This window comes from Aythya ferina (assembly GCF_964211825.1).
Source record: "Aythya ferina genome assembly, chromosome: 4".
Classification (NCBI taxonomy): Eukaryota; Metazoa; Chordata; class Aves; order Anseriformes; family Anatidae; genus Aythya; species Aythya ferina.
Window position 1 is genome coordinate 44,988,530 of NC_140300.1, and position 27,575 is coordinate 45,016,104.

The 27,575-nt window shown below is 44.1% G+C and overlaps 1 protein-coding gene across 1 annotated transcript; it reads right to left on the bottom strand.

Moving 5' to 3' along the window:
- Positions 1-11,280: 11,280 nt before the first annotated feature.
- Positions 11,281-26,694, bottom strand: TMEM154 (transmembrane protein 154). Its single transcript, XM_084516811.1, has 7 exons — positions 26,566-26,694; positions 19,752-20,078; positions 19,069-19,096; positions 18,741-18,860; positions 18,156-18,241; positions 16,578-16,638; positions 11,281-13,904 (listed from the first exon to the last, which is right to left on the bottom strand). The coding sequence occupies exons 1-7, from the start codon at positions 26,624-26,626 to the stop codon at positions 13,889-13,891; spliced, it is 699 nt and encodes a 232-aa protein (XP_084372937.1). The 5' UTR covers positions 26,627-26,694; the 3' UTR covers positions 11,281-13,888.
- Between the last annotated feature and the right edge of the window lie 881 nt (positions 26,695-27,575).

Sequence of the window (27,575 nt, forward strand, 5' to 3'; positions counted from 1 at the left end):
CCAGTGAGAACACAAAACTTGCCCGAGTTTACCGCTTTGCATGTAGAAGGAGCTAAAGACTGTTTAAGCACTCAGTCTAGAGGCTGAACAGATACCTACTGGCCATCTGGATGTATTTTGTTCCTGTAGTGTTTTTAATCCTGATGGACTACTATCTGTACCAGAAGTTGGTATTAAGCTTAATGGCAAGACTGCAATCTATCATTTTTTAATTACACTTAAAATGCACGTGTAAGAAAAACTGCACTGAAATACATTAAAACTTCCACGTGAGCTTGGCAACTGAAAAGATTACATGTTAGAAAGCATAGAAAAATGAGATGATGGTCTGAAAACGTGAGTTAGAAGACATGTTTTGGTAACAAATCTACAAGAAAATTACGATTATAGAGGAAATCCAACCCTGTGCTATACTTCGTCATCTTTAAAATGGCAAAAATAGCGAGGTGGAATAAACAAATGAAAGGAGCGTATTTAGGTACTAAAACAGCATTTTTAATCTGATTCATGTGCCCATATTTCTTTTTTTATCAGATGTCTACGGTAAATTTTGTAAGCTTGAAGTGTTGTTTGAAGATAAAGCAAAAAGGATTTCTTTGTGTGGGAAAACATGGATCCGAATTAAGCTAGTGCTGAAGGAGGCATTCTGTATAAGGTTTAGTTCATTTTGACTAATGCAATTCAAATTCACATGCTTACTCTTTTTAAGACTATTTCCCCTGATTGTTTACAGATATGTATGTCCTAGAGGCTTGCAGTGCTGTGCATCACACCACCTGCAGAAATGAGAGTGGAAACTGAGTGCTGTCTCAGGCAAATGCTTCAGCTATGAATAACCTGCGAATATCTGAGGCTCCACACATGAGGTTTTGGAAGCGGAGAAGCAGACAGCCAGGTATTGGGGTAACAGGTGGTGCACATGTGGGGGGGGGGGTCCTGTGGCAGGGGAGGGTTTCTGGGGAAGGGCTGCCCTCTGAGAAGCAGACCCTTTAGCAAGAGTCCTGTGAGCAGAAAGTCCCACTAGACACGAAGCCCTGGCTTGCAGCGTAGTGCTTATCCACACTTTGGATCCCCATGCCAAACACGGGGCAGAGCTGTGGAGAAGCTGTGCTGTTGTACTGCACGAGTAGTAGGAGGAAGGCAATGGAGCCAGGGATGCCTGATCAACAGCTGCCTTGATCACACTATGTGTGAGAAAAAAATTCTTAAGATCAGACAGAAGGCAGCAAAATGGTCAAGGTAGCAAAGTGACAAGGGAGTTGAACCACACTTTTTGTTGAAATATAGATCAGTTCGTGTATCTCAAACTTTATCCCATCGGCTGGAGCGTGCGTGTTGTACATAGGTTGTCAAAACCATCACACTAAATATGCTACTTCAGACCTCCCGCTGCCACTTCCTAAATGACTTGAAACACCCTCTGTGCTTCATGTGGGGGCATGGCACAATTCAAGCTGAGCTGCAAAGAGCTCCTTGTAGAGTGAGAACCTTCCAAGCAAAGTCATGCTAGTTCTGCCTTTGACTCCCAAACCACTGCCCTGGCTGACCCTGGGGAGGCCTTTTTAAACACCCAGCATGACAGAACTGAAACCTTCTTTTTTTTTTTTTTTTTTAGAATGTAAGGCATAATTCTAATTTCTCCCCTGGTTTTACTGAGTACTGTCAAACTGTGTGCAGGCTGGTTGCACCAGACTTAGCCAATAATATAGTGGAACCTATAGTACTCAGACAAAATAAATAAGATAAAACAGAAGTTACAGTAAGAAAGCAAGAATTAAATCTTTCATCTTTTTTTAATTCCTGTGGGAAAGAGGGACTCTGAGCTTAGGCAAAGCTATAATGTAAAATTTCTGTACCAGTAAAAGGAACAGCTAAAGAAAAAAAGAGCTAGCCAGGATCTCATTTTCAAGAGATGTAATAGCCTAACACTTGATGCTCCTCAGTGGTGTGTTGAAAGTCTGGGAAAGACGGAAGAAATTTCCAAGATAAATAAGGCCATTTTTCATGGATGTAGTCAAATAACAGGAGCCTATTTCCCAAGCCTCCTCCCTTCATGGGAGACAAAGGGACTAAATTCACTGCAACAAACAGCAATGAAAGTTTAGCCAGTAACTACAGCAGAACCAGGTTCAGGGTACAGTAAAGATAAAAGAAGCTGCTGCGATGGCACCAGCTCAGAAAAGCAATAGCACAGATGAACTCATCAATATGGAATTTCAATCTCAAACCATAGGTCTTGGTGACAACCCCACCCTTTGCCGTGGAGATCTACTTATACATGCCATAGTGGTAATAGCAGAGAGAGCAGCAGTGGTATCATATTGGAGAGGGTTTGTGAATTCTTACCCTGACACAGGAAAATGGCCTCATTTTGGATACTTACAGAGTTAATACAGTGCAAGACCTTTCTTTTTCCCTGCATTCTGTGTCTCCATTTCTGCTTACCCTGTTACAGTTACTGTGATGCTTTTGGCAGAGGTAACCTATAGAATAAGCGAGGCAATGCAAACAGCGAGAAGGTTAGCTAAGGACTGCCTGTATAAATACACTGGCTTTAATGATAGGGTTAATTGCCTTTGCATGTCTGGCTATAGTTTGATGCAAATACAACTCTAGTGAAAACGGGTCTGACGTAAGTGTGCTACATACTGATATTTTGGTTTGTGTATGCTACAAGAGCATTGCTGGGATTTTTCTTTACCATATCATTGAACTCTGCATGCAAAGCTGTACTTGTAAAAGTTTACATCTTCAGTGAAAAACACTGTGTTTTGTGAAATGTTTAGAACTGAGCTCCACTTTGATTTGACCTGTGCAACGCTGCAGGCTCAGATCTCCAATCTGAGCAGCCTTATGGGCAGTACTTAACTCCTGCCTACTGTTAATGCACCTGACGTGGCACTCAACTGAACCGATTTCCGAATGTTCTCCAAATCTGCAGCAGAACACAAAGTTTGTCAGGTTCACCACAGCCACTACTACAGCAGGGGTAAAACAGCTCTAGCACTCTGTTTAAAATTAACTGTACCCTGGAGAATTCAGGGCAGAAATGGCAAGGGTATTGCAGATCAATGTGGTAGCAAAACTCCATCGGGCAGCTTGCCCAGATGCTCACGGCTAGCAAGCCTCGTCTTGCTGCTATTGGACCAGAAATTAATAACAATAAAAAGAAGGTTCAGATATCTATCTAAGTGCAGCTACTTGTTTCCATAAAAGCCATAGAGGGAACACAGAAAATTCCCATGGGAGAGCATCTATTCTGTGCCTCCCTCGAGTGCTAGTTGACAAAACAGTAGCCTATTTACAGTATTTGTCTAAGTATGTGCTTGAACTTGAAAGCATTAGCACATTTCCTTTACAATCTATATTTAGCTGTGGTAGTCTAACTGTCCTGGTAAGCAAAGCAGGTTTGGTGGGAGCACATCCTAATAAGGTATTCCCCAGTACTGAAAATAATTGAATCACCGTTGTGATATTTCAACTATTCATAATACCATTAAACAACAAGTTCATAGGAAACCTCGGTGGAAACCTATTTTCATCAACAATGGTGTTTTCTGCTTAGTGTTGAATACCTCCTAGCCATAGCAGAACCAAACTTTTCAGAAACTTTATTAATTTCTTGTCTACACCTCCAGAGATAGTTCCACAACAAGAAGATTTTTTTAAATATTTTATTTTTTGACTTAAATTTGAATACCTATTTTTCATCTTTATTTCAGACACTATCCAACACTGTCCTACTCTCCTGTATAATTAGTATTTTGTTCAGTCCTGTTACTTTGCCCATCAGCAGCCCTTACATTTTATAAAGCAATTATTCAGCACATCAGCTCCTGAAAAGCATTTTGCACAGATGTGGAAAAGACAATCATAGGAAGAAAATGACATTAGAGTCATGGGTTCTGTTAACTAGGAGAATAACCCGCTGACCGTGCAGAAGGCCTACAGCATTCTGACCAATTAAAGATTCTACTTCTGATTCTAATTATGTGGCTATAAAATGGGAAGTTTTAGGCAATCAGCACCTTGTCCTCCAAACCAGTAAAGTCAGAGGCAAAATAAAGGCACTTTCCCAAAGCATACCAGATAGGGACAACTCTCAATTTGTCTGAATTAGGCTATCAGCACTACCACAGAGTGGTAACAGTATCTCATCAAATTCCAGGCTTCGAGGCTTTTCTGAGATTGCATTTCACAATCAAAATTACTAGCAAGTGAATATAAGCTTAGAACTTGATTTCAATTAATTTGCATGCTTTTTGGTTAGTCAATTTTTCCCTGCGTTGTTGTCTTTTACGTGATGGTACATTCTTCCTTCTCCCATGTCTATGCAAATGAAACTCTCCTGTGACTAAGTAAAATATAACCAAGTTTCTGTAGGTGTGCCCCATCATAAGCAGACTTTAATTTAACTATTTATATTTCAGTAATGATATTTATATGAGAGAGGGAGAGAGAGAGAGAGACAGCAACTTTTAGAGAACTAGGCTGTTTACTAACAAATTAAGACATAGCTGTGACATGGGTTTGTATAATACAATCTGATAGCTATATAGATTGTAAATTAAGAATATAGATTTTGGCAAGCCTTGTGAAAAAGGAATAATCTTGCTATCTCTTAATGGTGCAATTCCAAATAATAATTTTGGTTAGACAGGCATGCTTCTACCATTTCTTGTTCAGCTGTGGTTCTGATCTCAGCAATCCAGGTCCCTGGGAAAAATGCAAAGGTAGTAAAGTTCAACATTTTATTCTTAATCAGTGCTCTTTGGGAAGATTTTTCAATAAATGAACAATTACTTAGTAGGCAGCTGTTAAATTATACAATGAAGAATGAATTCTGCATGGCAGGTTTGAAATGGAGCTCTATGCTCTTCGGGTTCCTTTAGAAATTTCCTTTCCTCATCAGATAAACTTGCATCATGTTAAATCCAAAAGCAGTGAGAAATAGAAACATCTAGCACATGGGAAGCACTACACATCAAAAGTATTTGTGTCCGAAAGCCCAGCTTCACAGGGAAAATTACCCAACTTGCTTTTCAAATCCAGAAAAAAGAGATGCTACCTCAGGAACCAGGCTGACTGCTGTGGGCTGGTTCTTTCTTCATAGTATACTTCTGCTGTTGGCAGGCAACATGAAATTTTCCAGAAGACAATATTGTAGAAAGCTAAATAGGATCCTGGAGAAGACCCCGGTTCTTATATATAATTATATACAAATATATATATATAATTAAATTTTATACATAATACGAAATGATATCTGAAATTTGTGTCAAATACTCTCTTTTATTTCCTGTAAAGGAATCCCTGAAGAAAGGAGATATGACAGCCCTGACAATTGCTATGATGAGTGATCCCTTCAGACTATTATGTTCCTGAGATACAAAAGTTAACTGTGTAGCATAAAGCCTTTTCCACAAGAGAAAAGATAGAGATCTCCAAGTATCAGGCAGGAAAACCAGTCTTGAACTGTAACAACAACAACAAAAAATAAAGGAGGGGGAATGGAAAAAGAAAGTAGAAAATTTTTGATTCCTTAGTGCTTTAAGGGTTATTCTGGGTATCACCAACACTTTCTGAGATGGTGCTTTTGTTCTGTTCAGGCTATATCTAGCAACAGAAAGTGCTTTAAAAGGTTTAATTAAAGAAATCAGCCTGAAAACAGTTGCTTATTACAAGTGAGAAGCAGGCACCACTGCCTGAGAGAGAAAGCTGAAGACAGTTCCAGTATGTTCAGAGGCAGTCCAAAGCAGTTTTCAGATATTTGCAGAATTCATATATATATATATATATATATATATGGACCCTCTTACTGATGCTGTCATTATAAAAGAAAAATTTAATAGGAAAAAAAAAAAAGTTTATGGAAATCCAACTGTTAGCCAAAGTATTCTTAAATATGGTTCTCATTAGCAAGGTGTTACCACAGCTTTCCGACTAGTAGCTGCTATTCCTTTGGGTAATATTAACTGTTGTAATCAGAGACTGTTAACTGTTACCGAGATTAAATAGCTTGTCATTCAGATTTATGTAATCAGGAAAGGGAATAAGGATGAATTCCCTTCTGGCACTCATGGGTCAAATCTTTATTGTAGCTTAGCTAGTATAATGGGCTTGAACCTTGTAATAAGCTTGAAAAAAAGCGAGATAACGTAATATATCTTCTGCAGCTCTGGTCAGGTCAGCTTCTTCACTGTTTCTATTAAGCAAAGCAATGAGCCTACCCACGTTATTTTGCAAGAATTACCCCTTAGCAGAAGCAGTGCTAGGAAACAACTAAACAGACTAAAATCCCTCAGCCAGAAAGCCTCCTCAATTATCATCCTCAGCGTTACTCGGAAGGCTACCATGCCATAAAACTTACCCTAATTCAGCAGCAAACCTCAGGACCCACATTATTTGTAGAAAAGATGACTGGGGTTATAACGCTAGATCAGCTGCATGAATATTAATAGTGCTGAGAGCCGTAAGAGCGATGGTTCTCAGACTTTGCAGGCTTGTTCAGCATTATGCTTATCAGGCCTCCCTGGAGCATGCCTAAGTGATGCAAAACTGAAAACCGTTGGCAGAGCTGAAGAAGAGTTCATACCAGTCTCTGCTGCTGCAGGCACTGCAAGTGTGCCTGCTTTAGCTGCAGAATTTGGGGGGGCTGGTGTTGAGAAAACGAGCAGCACACTCCGGCTTAGTATGCAGCCAGGTGCACCCCAGCAGGGCTGCAGCCCAGGCTCCCAGGAAGAACCCCTTCAGTGGCCGTGTTAGTGATGCTACTTGCGAAATCCTGGTGCTCCCTAGCTACTGCTGCTAGACAGGGTGTGGCCTGCTGGGGGGTTGTTACTGCCACTGCCAGTAAAAAAGCCATCCTTTTACAGCCTTGTCTGCCCAGGGAGCCCTTCTGAAAGGGTATAAACAAGCACCGGGGCTTGGCTTTTCACTCTAGAATTGACGAGTAGTCATAAAAAAAAAGCAATGCTTTGAAATCTCAGGTTGTGCTTGGGGTCTCTTTAGAAAAGTCAGGTATTCCGTGGTTTTGCTCTCTGACTTGGCACCAGCTTCAGAAATGCCGGGTGGGCTTTCCCCCATGCGACTGCAGAATATGGAGCACCAAGGGCGGTAGCCTCCTGCCACCCTGAGTGTGACACCAGCCTCAGTGAAAGCCAGAGCAGAAATAACCCCTTCTCAGAAGGTTTTCTCCAAAGCACAGCCAGCTCACTGCTCCTTTCTTCCTGCAGCGAGGCACTGTACGGTGTCTTGGTGTTTCTGGGGTCTGGCACGCTGAGGCCAGCCTGAGAACAAGTGGCCAAGGAAGCAGGAACCTCCCAAACCCAGCCTGCCACCACACCTAGCGCAGGGGGAAGTTGTGTTGCAGATAGCCTACCAAAGGCTTCAGTCCTTCCTGTTGAATCATTGCTAAAGCAAAAATAGAGGCTCTTGAACAGTTGGCAGCAGTCACGCTGACCTTGACAGGGCTAAGACTTCATCCATTCAAATTAAAGGGTAATCCAATATTTCTTGTGGTGTCGTCCCACTGCTGCCATAAAGCTGAACATGACCTGGTCTAATGCAAAGATGAAAGACCACATACTTCCCAACTTTTGCTTTCCAGTGGAGAGGAAGGTGTCAAACTTGGTTCATTTTCTCCTGCTGTCACTTGGATTTTAAGCACTGCTGATTGCCACGTGCACTTGATATTCAGGGCTGAGTCTCTGAGCACAGGGGAGGTCTGTGCCATGAAATTCAAATCCGTTCCATATAATTTGGATCTGAGTTTTAGTTTCAGCTCTGCTTTCCTTTCAGAGTGCATATTGCACACACAGAGTTAGTGCTTTATGTTGTTCTGCTTTCAGGGAAGTAATTGAATTTCTTTGGAAAAATGCTGAATTGCATATTTATTTAAGAAATCTGTCATCCTTTTGCTTATTTCTGAAATCTGTAACTATAGTTCCTAAAAGTTTATCTATATCAACAGAAGACAAAGCACTCACTTCCTTCATTTTATTTTTCTATATAGTAAAATTCAGCAGTCCATCCATGTGCGTAACACACTGAGGATTAAAAAGAATTTCATCAAACCGGCTGCAGAGCTCAGCTTTGGCATGCACTAGGAAAAACTTCATTTGAATTGTTACAGTAAAAATAGTCCCCTTTTAAAATCCTGTTGCATAAGAAAAACTTGTATAAAATTTACAGAATAAACATGAATTTCTAAGTAATTGCCTTAAGTTTGTAGCCAGATAATTAAATCTGATGCTTTATAACAACTACAGGAACCAAAGAGGAATATTTTTTGCTATACACCCATGGAAACTAGAATTAATGTAGGAGGTTGTGCTCTTCAGAGCAGTAGTACCAGTCATGGGCAGTGTCAAGACACTTAACGTGATGAAAAAAATGCTTAACGACATATTTTCCTGCTTTTTTTTTTGTTTGTTTTTGTTAGATGCCAGATGCCTAATCAAGGCTTTATCTTTATTGACATCAAAGCCTGCCTTCAAACTGCCCTTCACCTGAGCGAAATAGCAGCCACCTGCACTGGCAGTATTTATATATCAGCCCTTGGCAGTAGCTTAACTTAGCCTTGGGAGTGTGTTGGGTCTCACTGGGAGCAAAGGTGTCCTGTGATTTACTTTGGTATTGGATTCTTAAACTGCAGACTTAAGGAGTAGTGTTGCAATTTTGTGTTTCTGGCTCCTCGTGCTTGGTGACTTGGGGTAAACATGAAGAGAAAATGGAGGCTGATCACTTGAGGGCTCCTACAGAGGAAACCAGCAGTGGGGTGCTGGTGCCTGTGGCTATAAGGTAACACGGTACAGAGCCAAAGTAGTGGCTTTATATGAAGCTGTAAACACTTGTATCAAATACAAAAGTTGTGTCTGTTGACCTTCTGTGGTGCTAGGCAAATGACATCCTGTGGAGACTGCTCTTGATAAGTGCTACATTAGGTAGTAGTCATTTCATGTCAATGTTGACAAATGTGGTAAAGGTATTGAGGAGGCCCAGTGGCTTGAGCTTTGACACCCCTAGGCTGTTTTGCTCCCCTCTAATGAAACTTTCTGTCATGTGACTGATGGAAGTGAAAAGCAATTTACTGCTTTGTTAGTCTCTTCTAAATCTGTATCTAAACTTATTTCAGCAGCTTTGTCAACTTGGAGACTCTCATTTTGGTGCTTAACTGGAATAACCTCAGAAGCAGTTCATAATTAAAAGACAACTATGGCCACACATGGCAAGGCTGTGGTGGGTCTTCACCAATTTCTCTGGAGCAAAAATTTAACTATTACTAAGACAATCTGGAATAGTCCAACAGAAATACATAGGAATTCAAAGCAGCTTTTTTTTTTTTTTAATAAATTAATTCAAAGCACTTCTGTAATTTGGAGAGATTAACTTCTTGCCTATATTTTAATTTAATGATCAGAATAACATATTGATATACTACATGTCTCTGTACATCTGCTTTCATGAACTGAATAATCTCCAAGTCATCAACTAGAAAACTAGCACTTACTGACATGAGTGGATTAGTGGGGTTATAGGTAAAAAGAGAAACAGTAGGCACTAAAAACTACTATAAACCTTTATTAGAAAAAATTGGTTTAACTCTGATACTTTTAAATACATCTAAGTGATATTATGACTTTGAAATATTTACATCACAAAATCATTCGAAACAGCTCTTTGACAAAACAATTGCACATACAGCAATTTCATACACAAAAAGTAAACAATAGCTTTTCATAGCCTTCCATTGGTTTTAGCACTGAAAAATATTAACTCTTTTGATCTCATAAATCAGTAGATACCTGGGAATGCGTGACTTATGACTACCTAGAAACCAAAAGCAACCTTCTTTTTGTGGCATTAATGGAAGGTTATGTGTTTGAGTGCAGGACTGTTGTGCTATTAACTGCTGGTGATACCAGTAACTCTGTATTTGTATTTTTATGGAGGTGTTATTTCTATGTTGTTGAAAACCTTCCTTAAGGTATTGATTTCATCGCATCTAGGAGGATGCTAGTTCTCAATTACCCTCCTTCTTATCTATATGGTTCTCAAATAAGTCTTCTTTTGGGTCTGTAGCCTTCTGTTTTCTATAGAACAAAAATTGCTTACTCTAAATTAGATATCTAATTGTCCTGAGAAATGTTGGTAACAACTGCTCAAGTGCTTGAATAAAATAAGGGAAGAGGTAACAGTTCTTCGGGGATCATCACATTTGCTGAACGTAGTGCAAGTGACTTCCTATTTGTGTGTTTTTCCTTCTTTTCTACAGAGGAAAAGTAACTTGAGCTATTGGTTGATGGCAAAAAAAAAAAAAAAAAAAAAAACGGTGGGATGGATTGGTTTAGACCAGGCAAGATGATTAGGATGTAACAGCAGAGGCATAGCCTGTATTATCCATGGCAATATTAAAATAATCCACTACAATACTACCTGCTGCCTGGTTGTTCTGTTCTTTGTTTTGTAGGCTAGGGGGCCTGACTGTGTGAATCATTTAGGGAAAAATTAAAACAAACAGAAGGTATAATGTTAGTACATGTAAACTAGAGTATTTTAACCCTTTGGCTGTACCAGTGTAGGACCAAAATGGTCTAAATCCCCTGTAATTTAGTCCACCTAAAAGATTAATATAGAGATCACCAGTGTATGTGAAAGAAAATGAGCAGGAACAGATAAAAAAAAAAAAAAAAAGTATAAAACAGACTTGATTGAAGTGCAATTGGCAGGTTAGTATCAGGAGAGGGGATTATTGGATGGGAGTGAGGAAGAAAGGAATCAGGGCTGTGACCATGCTGAAGCTTCATCCATAACTGCTGGGGTCTGCGGAGATGCTTGGCTGTAACCTGAATGGATGCTGAGGGATGGCCTTAGAAAATGCTGAAGTCTACATAGAAATGAAAATAAAAGAGATACTAGAGGGGGTGAAATGGGCAGCCTGGAGAGGCAGTGGGGTTATCACATCAGTCTCCAGAGGAGTCTGTTGTTAACACTAGGAGATCAGAGGGAAAGAACAAAAAAGCCATTAAAGTCTCTGTTAGGGGAAAATAGAAATACTAAAAATCATATTTGCAGAGTACTGAGGGACCTATTAGAAGTATCCATGACTATCCTGCAATACAGATTATTCAACTGCTGGTCTCTTTTGCATCAGGAGGGCAGGATTTAATGAAGCCTTAACTTTTCAGTAGTAACTCGGCAACTTTTAGATTAGATCTGCTGCCTTTAAAAATGGCAGGTAACTTGTATCCAGAATTGGCTACAGAAGTGTCCAAGCCCTTATTTTTCACTTTGAAATGGTTAGAAAGTTCTGGAAGAAGGAAAGACATGTCCTGATGTGAATTTTTAGAAAGGGTAAATGGCATAATTTTTTTTTTTTTTATTGAGCTCTCACCTCAAGATCAATTCTGGGCAAAAATGATTTTAAAGCTTGAGGTAGAAATTGCTAATGATGATCTTCAGAGTAAGGGTTAATGCTTATTAACATAAGTTTACAGAAAATGTGTTCCCTCCAGTTTTACTTAAATCTTTCAGGGAAACCAAATGTCAAAGAAAATTACTTGAAACCGTGCAGCATTCTGACCACTTGGGGATTAATAGTAAGTCAAAACCAACAGGATATATGCCTGACAGTCTGTTTTCAAGTACTGTCTCCATGCATTGTGGTTCATTATTCACTGTCCTACATCCATGGCTAGGACAGGGTGAAGGATCATCATGTCATGGTTTTGTTACTCCACAGAATGGGGTTGGTAAGTTTTTTAAGTCAATGAAAAGAACACCACAGGAAGAAGTACAGGCCCTGGTTCTTTGTCTGAGCTGGGCTTCAGCTGGCTTCTTGGAGAAGGCAGCACCTGCTGGATAGGGGGTGGTGTGGGCTGGAGTAGGGCTAGAGGTGCCATGGGATGCTGCTGTTGCAAAAGACTGCATGCCAGACACACAACCAGTAAAGAATAATGGTCTCAAAGCACATGTTTTTCCTCATGAAAAACTACAAAAAATATTCTTCTGAACATCTTCTGATTATTGCTTTGCAAGCTGTAGGAAGCCTTAGCATAGCAGCTTAGTTCCGTTGGGAAGAAAGTGCTAACAAAGCTGCTCCTGGAAAATATCCGCTTCCATTTTTTTTTACTTGCCTTAATTTGTCTTCTCCCTTTTCCCCTGTGATTGTATTATTGTAAATCAGTGTTCTAGAGAGTGATTTTCCTGTCAGGAACTTGTGAAAATGTTTGGAAAAAAATGTTTTACATTTATCTCTTACAACATTTTTTCAAGTTAAAAAATCATCCAAGCAAGGAAAATTAATTTAGCATCACCCATATTAAATCCAGTATGTGCAATAAATTGTCTTGGAACAATGAGGAAATATTTACTCTTTGAGGAAATTACTAGTCAATTCATATTCAGTGATGAATACATTCAGGAAAATGGTTAGCTGTAAACACTTTGCTGTTTGACACATTCTCAATTAGTCACAATGTTGACCCCTCCTCTGTATCTGTCAGATGGTAGTGAGCATTAATTGTCATCCTAGGGCTCTGGGGGTTTTGTTCATTTGCTCTCTTTAACCAAGCTAGGCACGAACATATATTAATGAAATACTTGCAAGCAAAAGAAAACTGAGCAGAATGAACAGCTGTGGAGCAGGAAGTTTCTCGTTTAAATCGAATATGAGGACAGGTAGGATGTGACATGGAAGGATCTAAGGTACCATGAGATGCAAGTTTTCAATACAGTGGAGGGGAAGCTTTGCACAAACATATCCAGTTTTGTATGCTGCATACTTAAACCACATCAGTAAGACATGCCACCCAAAATCCACGGGAGTAATACAGAGTTTGTGCTCCCAACTTGAGGTATCTCAGGAGTCTGACTTTCCAGTGTCACTGAAGGAGAGCAGGCACGTTGAGAAGCCTTCCTATGTCTTTCAGATATTCCAAGCTCAGTCTTCAAAACCTGAAGCTGTAATATTCTTGCAGCAGAAGTCCTTGGCCAAGTGGTTAGGAATAATGCATGCTTATCTACCAGGTGTGTTTGGTGTGAGCACTGAATTGTTGAGTCTCCCAGCCCATTTTGATGAGGAGAAGCATTTTCAAGCTGAGTGTGCCTGAAGCAGGTTGCTGTTGGTGAGCAGTGCTGCGCAGGAAGAAGTGCTGGGTGGTGAGATCTAGCACAGTGCTGGGCTGTGGAGTGGGTTAACTCAAAGGCAATATTGAAATAATATTTTTAATTTCTATGGTGTCTTTAATTTGAAAAACAAAATGCTTGCTAGGAGGATTGTGCCCTTGCTGGGTTGTAGGCTGCCTCCTGGCAAATCCTTTGGGAGAGCTTCAGCTGCTGTCTGTCCTCACAGCTGTCTGTTAGTCCTAGTCTTTCACTGCCCTAAGCAGAAGTCCTGTGCAAATCAGTGCACCATTACCAAAAAACAAATTGAAAGTAAACATCACATCAATATGAGCTCAACAGTCTGATTCAAACACACTAAACCAGTGCAATCCAGAATTGTGGGTGCTGTTTAAACCAAAAAGAATGAATAAACAGCCCACCGAATTCAGCACATACATGCTCTTAGCTGTTGCACTATGCAGAGAAGGAGAGCGACGCAGAAACATGGACAGCTCTTTTTTGGGGTGGGGAAAATGTTTCTCTTGACTGGTCACTACGGAAGGAATTTAAGTCGACCTCCTAGTCCTACTATAGCACTTTTTTCTTTTTTTTTTTCCTCTTGATGTTTCTTCTCTGAAGATTGTAAGTAGCAGGGCACAACAAAAGCATTTGCTCCTCCAGCCTTTTGAGATGAATCATGTTTAAATCCAGTTCATCCGGGATCTGGGGTCTGTCAGCTCGTGTGCTGCTTCCCTTTAAGCAGTTCTCTGCTGCCGTGACTTCATGATTCACCATCACTGGGTGTACATGGAAGAGAAAGAAACACCGGTGTCAGGCTGCTTGTTTGCTTGTCTCTCAGCAGAAAAAAATATGCAGTAGTGTCTGTTCAACCCATGAGAAGGTGTGAACAGAAAACCAATGTCAGCCATGCAGCACACCAGGTGAGCCCATCTGTGGTGCTACAGCCTGTGAGCAAGGGATGATCCCACTTTTATTTTGGCTGGAGGCTATCCAGCACGAGCTTTCCTCAGTCCTTGTCTAGGACCAGGAGAATAAAATCCCCTCTTCCCACGCCTGAGGATAACATTTTACATGGTTTTCTTACATATATATATATATATATATTAAACCTAGACTCATAATAGATTAATTTTCTTTTTGCCCCTCTGATTTCTGCCTAGGTAGCTTGCTCCCTAGCACTTTCTTCATGTTTAGTTCACACAGACATGAAAAATGCAACTTCTGTTATCAGCTGGATGGATTTCCATCAGCACTAACAGCAGGGTTAAAAGCCACTGCTGAAGTTTAAAGGGACACAATCTTAATATTTTTCATGGCTTTTTATGATTTTCCTAAGCTGAGGTGCAGGCTGGGCAGAGAGGATTTCTTTCTGTAATGATTTGTTCTCCACCCAGACAATCCCTCTGTAGGAAAGACCCATCTTTTTTCTGGACAGAAAAAGCAGGAGGGTACCCAGAGGGTGTGATAAGGCAGGATTGCTCTGCCAATCTCAGCACCCTACGGGGGCGGGTGCTGTGCCTCTCCTTGCTGGGGGGGGAAAAGTTCCCCAGAGAAGAGATTTGTCGTGTGCCCTCCTCTTCACCTCACCCACTGTCCTGCGCCTGTGTGCGCAGGTATCCTGGTTGGGATTTTAGCACTAGGTTTCACGTGCAAGACATTGATATATATTTATAAAAGATCATATACATGCAAAACGTATCTGTATACACAGATGTGTTTTATTTAGTGAGCTTGTGTGCAGGGCAGATGAGCACCACCTCTGAGGGAGCTAGGGCTGTTGCACCTTGCCTCTGATGCACAGCTCCATAGCCTTGATGCCTGTAAGAGTTTTAGCCAGAATAACAGCTTTCTTTTCACTTGCTTCATACTTTTTTCACTTTTTGTTTTTCTCAAAATTGGTGCTGAAACGTGTTTATCGGCATGTATTTCTCTTCAGTACTCAGCAAAGAGCTTGGCTGGGGAAAAAGTCCTCTTTGGTTTGACAAGGTTTGATCACAGAAATGAACGGGCACTAATTTGTTTGCCAGAAAATGGCACCATTTCAAATATACTTCCACTTTGAAATGAAGCACATTCCAACATTTTGTGTAAAGTGAACTTTGAAAAAGTAGTTTTAAGATAAAGCATTAACTTACCAGTATTTCAGCACCATATTGGTCTTTTCTTAAAACCTTTTTAAAATTTTATATTAAGAAGTCACTTACTCTGCAAAGTAGTTTTGGAAAAACTTTCATTCTGGAAATGCCATTATTGTGACAGTTTGCCTCAGATGTTTTCAAAATGCTATCTTGAAATGCTACCTTATCTAAACTAGTTCATAGCTGAAAGCATTTAAGTCTTAATTGAACCCTCCAGCAACTTGTATGAAGGAGGAAAATAACACTCAGCCACTTGTGTTCAGTGAGGCACTGAGATGTTTCCCGTACTGAACTCTCAAAAATAAAATCTTAACTCTTTTTGTAACGTAATTTGAGAACAAATTTTCCTAAAGTAAGCAGTCTTCCAGTAATAATCTTGCCCTTTGTATTCAGATAATGTCCTTTGTCTGAGCAGTTCTGAATGTTGGCAAGAGAAATCTCATCTTCCTACATGGCCTTGTTTGCCTTCCTACCCTTCAGAGGCATCACAGCTGGTCCTAGGACACCAGCTATAAGAAAATAAGTTTTTACTGATGTGTACCTTCACTCAGACTGAAACACCCTGATCTGAACAGGGCTGCCATTAGGAGTCAAGGCTTATGCCTGGATGCAGTGCTTCAAAGTGGTGATATCTCCATCTTACAGGTGGGGCACCCATGGGAACACATAGCCCAAAGGCACTCGTAGCCAGCTGGGAGCTAAATCCCCACCGCTTGATGGGGTTAATGGCAATAGAGCACAGAACCACTTTAATGAGGACTGTATTTAAAATGCCTGCTGAAGTTGGTAGTCTATGGTGTTTTTTCTCAAAATGACTGTTTCTGTTCTGGGAAGGAACTTGGCTGAGGATGTCATTGTGCCCCAAAAGCCTCTTACTCCCCAGCTGCTTGCAAGCTGACAAGCTGTCTGGATGGCTGTTCTGCATCCCTCCTGGCCCCTGAGCTGGCTGCAGGGCAGTGCTGGGAAAATCCTTCGGGAAGCTGCTCTGGGTGCTGGTGTTAATGCTTCAGGAAGCTGTGATTAAAGGCTGACCGGTGAGGAAAACTCTGTCTGTGCAATGTGGTCATCTGTCTCACACTGGTTTGCCACTGCAAGGCTAGTTAGGGGTGTGATTTATGGGCAGTGACTGGCTTAAAATTAAAGGAGTATCAAAACGTTTGAGTTGGAATCAGTCCTCATACACAAGAACTTTAAAACCTAAATAGGCCCCAGAATCAGTCTTTTATAATTATGTATATAAAAAAATGAGACTATTTTGGAATGACTGACATTGATCATGTTTCTTCAAATAACATAATGAATTAAAAGTACCTCGGGTTGGCCATTGATTCTTTTTCTTCTTCTCTTACAGTAGGCAAACATTCACAATCAGCTGAAACAGGATGAGAAACAAGGTGATAGTTACTCTTGGCAGTTACTCTGCTTTATTTCAAAATCACATCAAACTTTTTTTGTGCAGCCACTCTAGTACATAAACCTGCTCTTCTGCATCGTTTTATCTATTAAAATCTGCATGTTCCAAGCAGTGTAAATATTTTGTGTTTGAAATCCTCCTTCCCTTTGATAGGTACTGTGGTAACTTCTCTGTTAGATACGTTTCAGTTGTTTGTGTACACATAGGCAAGCACACTACCTTTGAGGACTGCTTCCCACGAGCTACCTTGGGAGGATCATTTGTTAGCCCTCCACAGCTTACAGCTGCACCTATGCTTCATCATCCAGTGCCGAATTTAGGGGTGAGGTTTAGGGAACATTACTGAAAAAAACATACTGCAAAATGTTTGCTCCCTTCTGTCCACAGAAATTAAAAACTCAGTGTTTCCCTACGTATTGTACTTGATGCCTTAATTTCATGACTGACCCTTAGAACTTGTTTTCAGCTGGAGATTATAGACCGAGAAGGTCAAAACCCCGTCATCTGGAGAGTTTTGCTAATGGGAAGAGATGCTCCAAAGGGTTTTATGTCCTAAAAACCAAAACATCTCTAGGAGGTCAGACAGATGGGCTGTTTGAATGGAAGGCAAGGGACCAGGAATTTAAAAATGAGGTTTCAGCATTTCCAAGTCAGTGAGAAGCTGTTAGCATGGCTTGTTACATATCAGTTCATGATCAGGTCCCAGCTAATTTGCCCCAGCTAATTCACACAGAAGACCTGTGCTTGGGTAGGAGAACCTTGAAAGAGGATGCAGATCAGAGATTCTCAGCTGGGAGAAAACTAGGGAAAAATAGAAGATGCTTGAAAAAGAAATAGCTAAGAGGGAGTTGAAGATGCTTCTGGTGGTAGGCACAGCGGGTACCAAGTGCTGGCAGACTCAGTGGGGAGGATGTAGTCAGGGATCAGCAGCAAAGAGCAGCTTGTGCTTCATGCAGCAGAGATGGCAAGTCAGGGAAAGGAAACAAGAAGAGGAGGGGGGCAGTGATAAGATCTTGGCAGTGATTTTATGTAAACAGTGGTCTGAGCTACGAGTAAATACTTGTTTCTTCTACGACAGCACAATGCGAACCACAGAACTGTAGAAACTCTCGAGACTGAAAGGACTGGATTCCTCATAGAAACTAGGATCCAGCATTAAAATGTGTATTTAAAAATATAAATTCTGTTCACAGCTATACTTGTTTTTAACAAGTGCCTACTGGAAACTCAAAACATTTATGATATTCCCTCATATGTTAAAAATAAGCTCCCACACAAACTAAAATACTCCTCTGAACAATCCTACCCCTGACATTCGTGCTGCTATTTCTGTAGTAAAGAGTAAAGAACACAACTAAAAATGTTTTAGGAAAATCAGTGACACAAATACAAAATGCCTTACATTGGTTTTCTACGCGTGGGATCTACGTCAGCTAGAAAGAGAGGGATGATGGAGTAGAGGGGTTACCGTGTACCATTTTTGTTCATGCTGTTCATCCACTTATCAAGCTCTTCCATTTCTATCTCCATAACAGAGGGGGTGTCTTCTTCAAAAATAGGACTTGAGAAAAAGACATTACACAAAGGCTTAAATCAGAAAACATTTAAGGCAGTAGTTGTGCATGATTCCCTCATAATTCCAGGCATTTGTGGCCGCTCTGGAAAGCTGCCCCAGCCTAGACACTTAAAAAGGCATCGTCATAGCTATCCAAACTCTGTATGTATTTGAATATCACCATTTATTCTTCTCTTTACCGATCATTCCTGTAGTCACATGGTAGAAAAATTGTTTTTAGCACCCCCCCAAAACTAATTTAATATCATTATGTTGATTATCGGCAAGATGGAGCTCTGTAGAAGTTATAGGAGCTCAATAGTAATAGGAGCTCAATAGAAGTTTCACTGGGAGAAGAGCTGCGCAGATCTCAGCAGGTTCCTGCAGCAGCCAGAGGATTACTTCCAGGGCAGCTGCCTCACATAGGGCAGCCTTGAAAGATGGGGAAGCTGGACACGAAGCTTATTCTGAACAGCAAGAGGCTGTGGTGAGCCCAGGGACCGACCTCTGCTCGTGGCATGGCCATATCTCGTGGTGGCTGGTGGGGCCAGGGGCAGATGCTGCATGGGTCCCCGTGGGGCAGCTCTCGCCCGCCCCATCCCGCTGCCTCTCCTCTGCCTGTTGCCTGAAAGATACACCCCGAAGTTGCACGTTAGCCACCTCTAGAGGGTGTTCACTGCAACGATTAGGGGAAAATTTAGCAGTGTTTGGTGCGTGCTTAAATGAAACCAGACAGTGCAGGGGGCAAAAACCAGCAAGCCTATTAGAGTTAGAGAAATTAAAAAAAAAAAAAAAAAAAAAAAAAAAAAAAAAAAAAAAGATATAAACTTTACCTTTTTACGTTTTCACTTCCCAGCTCATCTGGAAAAGAAAACAAAAGTTGCTGTTCACAGTTATGCTGTTTGTATATACACTCTCTATATTATGGGCAAATCCTGCACTAGGGTCACTTCAAACAGGTTCTGTTTTCACAGGGCGTAACCATCCACTTCTAGATGAAAGGCAGCACATCCCGCCCTGCTTGCCTGCCATTTCCAGAGCAGCCCGTTATGTTTAATCCTCAGCACACTAAATGAAGCTCGCCGTGAGCTCAGCCTGCCAGGGGTTGAGTGGATGTCAGTGCCACAGTGGACAGGAAGACAAGCAATTTCCCCTCCAGGGGTTCTTGAAGTGACTGAAAAGCCTCGGCCTGCAAAAACTCATGTTCTATTGCAGCCTCACCCTGTAGGGTGAGCACTAAAGTCACCTTGCATGGGGTTACCAAGCACAAGGACAGCATGGCACAGCCACATCCCTCATCCATATGGGAACTGCGAGGAGCCAGGGCAGCAGCACCAGCTCTCGCTGAGGGACTGCTGTGTGAGTCTCCTCGCTCCTTTTCTGCTTGGGAGACATGGAGCTAAAACCAGAGATGAGCACCCTAAATGGGGCATCCCGGTCCTTGAAATAGCATTTTGTGAATGATGTTGAGCATGTGCTAAAGATATCCTCCTGATGCAGGAGAAGAGAAATTTACCTTGCTTAGACTTTTTCCTTTTATGGACTACTATAAAAGCTATAACCAGAAAAATCAGCAGGGCCAGCAGCACAGCGGGGACAGCGTACACCAAGACAGATGGCTCCTCCGTCTCTAGGCTCTCGTTATTGCTCTTGTCATGCAGTTCAGTGGTTGGAACGCTTTCCGCTTCAGAGCTGCCTTCAGTAGGCCTTGTAGAGACCAGGACTGGCTGGGTGCTGCCCACGGTTGTATAGGACATAGGAGTCACAGCAGGAGAAGGTATCACTGTGGCGGTGGGTAATGTTGGTGATCCATAGCCAGAACCATCCTCGCTGTTTTCGGAGCCTACCAAACATAGGAGGACAGCTTAACATTGTGTGGGTTTTACTGGTGCTATCAGAGAGTCAAAGCATGCAGTTTTAGTATTCGTTTTTCACTTGATGTCTTAAAAAAAAGACAATTAGCAAATGCACACACACACATGTGTGAAGTCTGGGCCACCAGATGCCAAATTACACGTGGAGTTTGTCACAAAACCTTACTGTGGCAGGGCTCTTTAGCTGCCTTACACAGGGACATGTCAGCCCCTGTGGTCTGCCTGCCCGCAGCTGCCGTGTTTGCCCTGCAGGCTGACATCAGCTCTTGTGCTCTCCTAAAAGCCTTCTGCTGCCCTGCCAAGCATGCCGTCCCTCTCCACGCTCAGCCTGTGCCTGGGGAGACCCTGCTCCCAGGCTCACCAGCCCCTCCAGCTCACTCATTTCACCCTGTTGTGCCCTCCTCCAATTCTTTAACCCTGTCTGGCCGTGCAGCAAGGAGGAACGGGTCTAAAAGGAAGCACAAAGCCTGCGGGCGCTGCTGACTTTCACTTCTGCATTGGCTGGAGGAGGTAGCAGCACAGGGATGGTACCGGCTGCACTCACAGTTCACAGTGGTAAAGACACAACGCTGCTTCTTTGTCATAACTGTGAAGGTTGCAGGTTTTGAATCTGGATCCAGGTTTTGATTTCATTTAGCGTACATTTTGCAAGGCAATTGGCCGAAATTGGCTATATTGGTGATACTGAAACAAGACTTTTTGATGCCGATTAAAAGTCCTTGTTGACGGTCATGGGATTTAAAGCTTGATGGCAGCACAGTAAATTGCGGCCTGTGCTGGATTCCATGCTATTGCCAAAAACCCTGTGGTAGCCAGGGGCGTGGGAATCAGTCCCTCAATAAATTACACCTACAGGTTTCCAAATGCAAATTAACTGCTTGAAGTGAACTGGTGACTTTTTATGTTACCTGCCCTTTCAGACAGGGCGCCGCTGTGGCACAGCATTTATGCCGTAACACAGGACAGGACAGCATGACTTCTGCAGCGACATGGTGCTCCCTGCTCTCGTCAGGCGCTGGGCAGCCGCGGTTTCCACTCGAGCTAGCAAGAGCTTCAGGTTTTCAGCACCTCAGCGCTGGCATTTCAAATCTCACAGGACTGGATCTGAAAGTACTTAGCATTTTAAATGCTTTAGTAAACACATTAATCTTCATAATGGCCCTGAGAGATGAGCAGTTATCATCTCCATTTTACAAATGAGGAATCAGAAGGACAGGAATCTGTCCTTCCCAGGGACACCGAGCAAGAGAGGAAAACTGGGGTGAGAGCGCTATCTCTTGCTTAACCCACCCTGCAGCACCTCCTCGCCACCCAGGTCTGCCTCAGGAAGGAGGTGAGCATCTCACAAGACACGAACCCCAATTTCAAATGAATGCAATGCTTCGAGTGTGGCAGCAGTGATTTATCTGGATCTTTGTGCCACGCTTATCACACAGGCACCTGATTGTTTCACCCTCTCCTGAAAGCTAGGAAAGAATGTTAATGCTTCATAAATAATTATAATACTCAGTAAATAATGCCTAATACTTTAATAAAATATTTGATACTGCAAAGGTCACCAGCCTCTTCCACTGCAGTAAGACAACAAAAATGTTAGCTCTTCAATGGCAAAATGCTTCATGTCAGTAATGTCTGTCACTTTCTTCCCTGCCTAGTATTTCAGTGCCTTTACAGGCAGTGACCCCTTACGTGTGTGCTCCTCGACCTGCTCGCGTGAGCTGCTGGCTCTCATTAATCCCAGCAAAGAGGATGGGAGGGAAAGCACCTCTCCATTATTATTTTTTGGCCATATATATTTGCACCGCAGTGCCACAGGACCATTCCTGTGACCTTGCTTCCTCTTTCTCCTCTAGCCATCCTCCTTGAAACCTGTCAGCTGCCTTATTTGATATGTTTGCAATGACAAGCCCAGTGCTAAAAATAGCACAAAGGGTGTGGGGGAAATAGTTTATTTTCCATTTACTATTAGAGATAAAATGGATTTTCCAAATGTCTGAAGCATGATGTGACTCTAAAGCAAAAGCAAGCGGTCACATCTCATTAAATGCAGTACTAGGCTTTCAGCTACAGCGCACATTGTGTTTGATTTCCAAGAGAGACGTTTCCAATGTCTCTGTTACTTTTTATTTGCCTGTTTTTGAGCTGTAAAGCAGATTTCAAATCTGTTATCTCTGTGTGAAATAGAACTATCTTTTCTAGTCTCCAGACAAAGAAAGTGGCAAATCACAAGGAGTGACCTTGTTGCCTCGTAATTTTGTTCGCTTTACATAATTCCAGGGCCAAAACACCATCTCTTCTTTGGGCAGTATTTCCTCTTACTAAGGCCTTTTCTTTGAGAGATTTGAATGTGTCTTTCAGCAGCCGGGCAGACAATTGCACAAGGCTCTTGCAAAGATATTGCTCCAATATCCCGTGTTTCACCTGCTGTCTTGGCACATCCCAGTGAGGTGAATGAAAGGTGGATGTTGCAAGGTTTGGAGCATGGTCAGAGAGTGCCTGAAAGCTGGAGGGTTTGTGGGATGTTATTCAAGCACTTTCTCCATGCTCGGAGAGAGACAGATCTGCTGATCTCCATGTAGATACCTCCTCGATTTTGCAGAGCACTTCTTGCTGGGCTCAGCCTTGTGCTTTTGGCCAGGTTCTGACACCCGCACCCAGTGCCTTCTGCACGTCATCTTGAGGGAAGCTGTTGAGGGCACAACACAGCTTTTTCCCAGCCCACATCACCACTTTTTGCCCTTGTAAGAAGGATGAGGGGCTGGCATGTGGCTGGGCCCCATCCTGATGGGGAGCTGGGCATTGCGTGAGCACCTGGCTGCAGCAAGAAGCCAAGGTGTTCCCACCACCAAGAGGATCTGGGCACCAGGGGGCCCGAATGCTTGAGCAAGCAGCAGCAGTGGCTCAAAAAAGGTTCCACTACAGTTGGTATGAATGACAAAAGGGCTCTGTCCCTCTATGCAGGTATCGTGGTATGAGGCATTGTTCAGAATTTTCTCCTTAAAAAATACACTCGAGTGACTGATGGGTTTTGCAGGTGCCTCCAAGCCTGCCTTTCAAGGGAAGTAAAGGGGGCTGAACATCCTGAGTGGCTTTGCAGGCCGGGATCAGCAGCTGTGCAGCAAACAAACAAACAAACAAACAAGCAGCATTTCTGTGGTAGCTGCCCTTCTTCCCCTGCGGTTTGCGTTGCAGCACTCCGAGGAGGTGATAGGAGCTGCTGGATGCAGCAAGCAGGCAAACAGGTTTCTGGCTTCGGCTGGATGGGAGGCAAAGGCAAATGGCACGCAGTCAGCACGCCGCGTTCTGCTGGCAAGGCCCTGGCCTCCCTCCTGGGCTCGCACTGAACTCAGACGGAGTCTCCGAAGGGAGCTTTTCAGCTTGCACAACAGCTCCTACGTGCTGAGCAGAAGGCTCGGGAGAAGGCGACAGAAGAAGCCAAGCCTCCGAGGCCACGCAGAGCAGGCCAATGTGCCTCCTCCCAGCCCTGCCGCGCACTACACACACTCCTACGGCTCCTCTCCGCCCTGGGGCTCCCCTCGGCGGCTGCCTGGCACACCCCTGCCTCTCGCCCCGCCAGCAGCGCCCATGGTGGAGGTGCCGTGCCCGCCGCGGTCGGCCGGGGCCTGCCCGGGCCGCGTGCTGCTGCAGGCCCCGCGGGCTGGCTGCCGGGCCCACGCGCCGCCCGACGGGCTGAGCCAGCGTCTCGGGGCGGCTCATCCGCAGAGAGGATCCTGTTACAGAGGGGTGTTAGGGAGTGCTGTCTGGGTATTACCCCGAGCGGGGAGAGAGGGTTTGGGGTGCACTTCTTGGCCAAGGAAATGGCTTTCTCCTTGCTGCGTGCCCATTCCGCCCCAAGTGCTCTTTAAACAGCAGATGTGGTCCTGCGTTTAGAGCCAGACTGTGAGCCTGCAGCCTCATCCGTCACCCGAGAGCTAAACATTTTCCATACAGAGTCATGTTTCTTTTTTTTCCTTCTGTTTGATCCTGTGCCCTTCCAGCTCCACATCAGTGGCACCTGTGCAACTCCACCACATCCAGAAACTCATGGTGCAAACCTCTCAGTGTTCCCTACTCTCAGCAGGACCCCAAAATTAAAAGTTCAGCAGCTCTGAAGGCTCAGCTGCAGTCATAGAGGTCTCTTGAGGGACAACAGGCAGGAGTCACTGACTGAAATTTAGCATAAAATCTTGCTGACGTAAAAGGGAGATTTTCTGAAATGCCCCTGAAGTGCTTAAATAAATGCAGTAGAGGTTATTGTGTCTGGTTGGAAAGGAGGAGGAGGAGGAAATAAAAACAAAGATTTGTTTGTCAGAAAGGGTTCTCATCTGCTTTTAGGGGGCTGCACTTTGGAAAGAGAGAATATATAGCAAATCCTCCTTTCTTATTGTCTTGCTCTGTGTTAGAAGCTATAGGAAGGGCCTCAATATTTGCTTCTAGGCTCGGCACACACCAGTGTAGGTGTTGTGCAAACCCCAGAGTCCCTTCCACCCAGTGCCAGTGCTGGGACCTCAGGCACACTCACAGAGCTGCCGCCCCAGAGTAATTGCAGTGCAGCTGGGACAAAACCATCTGTTCATCATAATCCAAATGGCGAGGTGAGGATTTTACAAGGCTCCAGCAAGGTATGGGAACACAGTTTATAAAGGCTTCCATCTGCCTTTAGATCTGCTGCTAGATCTAATCTTACTCCTATCACCTACTTTTTTCAAAGCTCTTTCTAGACAGCAGAGGTGAGACCGTGGCGATCCCAGAGCTTCTGCCCCCTTTCCCAGCACACTGCTCTGAGGGAGGCAACAGTGTCTGGGACTGGAGGAGAAAAGAAGAAAGCTCCCCTAAAGCTCCTGTCCTGTTGATCTGTAAGCAAAAGCAGTCAGCAAGAAGGATGCACCTGGGAGGCCAGCCACAGCAAAGGTGCTCCTGGCCCACCTGCAGCCTATAGGAATCTCAGTAGAAATTTTAACCCCTCCAGTTCAGTTTCCCCAGAAGACCAAGTGAAAAACTGCCCTCAGCACCAGCCTCGGTTGTGTTCCGGGGCTGCTTGCACACCTTTGTGGGGGGGAGAGCAGGGATCCCCCCTCTTCTCCATCACCTTTCTCCAGCAGCGCAGGGCTTGCTCAGGCAGCAGGGGCTGACACTGGCCAGGCTCCTGCCCAGCTGCACTTTGTGCAGGGAATGGCAGCCCTTGGGGGGCCAGGGCTCAGGCAGCCCCCAGCACATGGAGGTGATGGAAGCACAAGTCTGACCTCAACGCATTGCGCAAGTGATTTCTGGCAGCTCCCCTGCTCCTCTTCACACTGCACGGCGGGGGTCTTGCCTCTCTGCTTCTCTGGCACCTCCATTTTGCTCCATTCGTGACAGGATTTTTCTTCTCCCGGTCACTTTGATCAGGAGGCACGTGCAAAGCTTGGAACGCATTTCCCTAGCACGCCCGTAGCACAGCAGGGCTGCATTAGCACAGGCAAGACCAAACCATGCCGTAACAGCTCGCCTAACTCATTCTTACAGCTAAGCACGATTGCTAACCGCGATAAGCTCCGCAGCATGCCTGGAGCCTGCAGCCTGGTTTTACAGCCTGGAATAGTGCTGGTTTTCAGGAAAAAAACAACAACAGCAGCACAGTGCCACCACCTATTTCCCCAGTGCCTTTTCAAGTTTCCATAGAAGCTCAGTGGTAGCGGCGAGCGGCAGTGCCTCTCCCTGCTGCTTGGAGGGCTCTCCCTTCCCTCCCAGCAGCTGTGACATGCTTCTGTCCCTATCGAGGCACTTGGGCAGGGATTTGCATGACGCCGGGGGGGCATGTCAGCCCCACCAAGGCAGGGTTTTCCCCAAGCAGCCGCCTGCATCAGGCAGTCCCGGCACGATGAAGGGCAAGCGGCACAACCCACCCTCTGCAGGGGGCTGTAGCAAGTGCCTCCAGCACTCGGTCATAAGCAGCTGTCCCACCTCGTGGTCCTTCCCTTCAAAACACCTAGATCCTGGGTGCCGAAGGCTCGGCAAGACAGATTTCCAAATATTTGTCTCCAGAACTGTGTTTTCTTTCATTGAGCAGGTTTCGGGTCATCAGCACCGCGGAAATCAGCAGCTGGCTTTTGGGTGGAGGGCGAGCTGGGTCTTGAGCTTTGCTATGACATAGCATATGGCTGATAGCATGGGTGTGGGGTTAACAAGGTACAAGAAACGATTAAAATTAGACCCCAAACACCTGGTGAGCCGGAACAGAGACACCAGTTCCCTGCACACCTCAATGTAAGATCCACTGTGCAGGCTTACATCCGAGGAGAAGAGAAGAGAAAAGGGCAAGCCGCGACTGGGAAGAGGCGCAGCCACAGGCAGCAGCGAGCGAGTTCCCGCAGGTCCCCTCTCCCCGAGGGCAGCTGTGGGTGTCACCCCTGGGCCAGCCCTGCCAGCAGCATGCCCGGGGCCCCCACAGTAAGTGAGGTTTGCTTGGCCACTCACCGTTGCCCTCCTGGGCGAGGAGCAGGGCGCTCAGCAGCGGGACCCAGCCGGGTGGCTGCATGCTGCCTCGGCCTCCGCGGCTCTCTCTGGGCTTCTGCGGAGCATTTACATTTCCTGTTTCCTGCCCCGGTGCCTCTGAGTTGTATTTCTCCGGGAGATGGGCTCCGTTTGATTGTTTTTAGGAAGTGATGTAATGCCGTCCGGGCCTGTCAAGCAGGCAGGGATTGCAAAAGAGAGAGGAGGTAGCTCTTCAAGCACCGCTCCAGCACCTGTGGGCTTCCCGCCCTCCTCTCCACTCCTGGCTGCCGTGCACCACCTAATTGCCAAAAACATTTCCAGTAATAAGCTGAGGATGAGGAGATGAGTGCTGCCTGTGTAAGCAGCTTCATGGTGTCTCCCCTAGACATCAGTCTGTGTCAAAACCCAGATCCTGGCGAGTTACTGGTAGCTGGCAATGGTGAATATTTCTCTTCAGGCTGGTGGAAGCTGCCAAAGTGACTAACTGCTGCGCTGCTTGTGCAGCTAATAATTTTTCTTATCCCATTGATATTTTCATAGGTCATCAGGTAGTTTCTTAGCTAGAGTAGTGAAGAAATAGGTCAGCAATTCATTTAATGACCAGCTTGTTAATAGATTTAACATGCTCGAATGACTGAGCTAGCTAAGTTGGAACTGGTTGCTTAATATTGGCAGTGTACGTTCACCAACTGCTTAAAACAGGGGGGAAAAGAGCAAAGTCACTACACTGCACCTACAAGAGGATAAAGAGGAGCTTGGCAGCACTGATAGGGCATTTTGGGGAGGCACTCTTTAGTATGGTGCCATAGCCATAGACGATCATTCTTACCAGACAGACGCATTAGAGGTGAGGCTCGTACATGTGTTTAAGATTTTCCCATTGAAAGGTTACACAAGTTCCAAGTATTAGTAACAGTGTGTAACCGATAGAGCTGCTTTCCATTGTTATTCATCCATGTTGCGGCAGTGCCTAGCATTCCCAGTCCGGGGCC

Excerpts from the sequence above, each read along its gene's own strand:
- TMEM154 (XM_084516811.1), bottom strand. The coding sequence starts at position 26,626 with ATGCAGCCACCCGGCTGGGTCCCGCTGCTGAGCGCCCTGCTCCTCGCC. Across the intron at positions 19,097-19,751 it reads AAGGAAAAAGTCTAAGCAAG|ATGAGCTGGGAAGTGAAAAC; the intron begins GTAAATTTCTCT and ends TTTCTTTTCCAG. Across the intron at positions 16,639-18,155 it reads GAACAGCATGAACAAAAATG|CTGATTGTGAATGTTTGCCT; the intron begins GTACACGGTAAC and ends ATCCTGTTTCAG.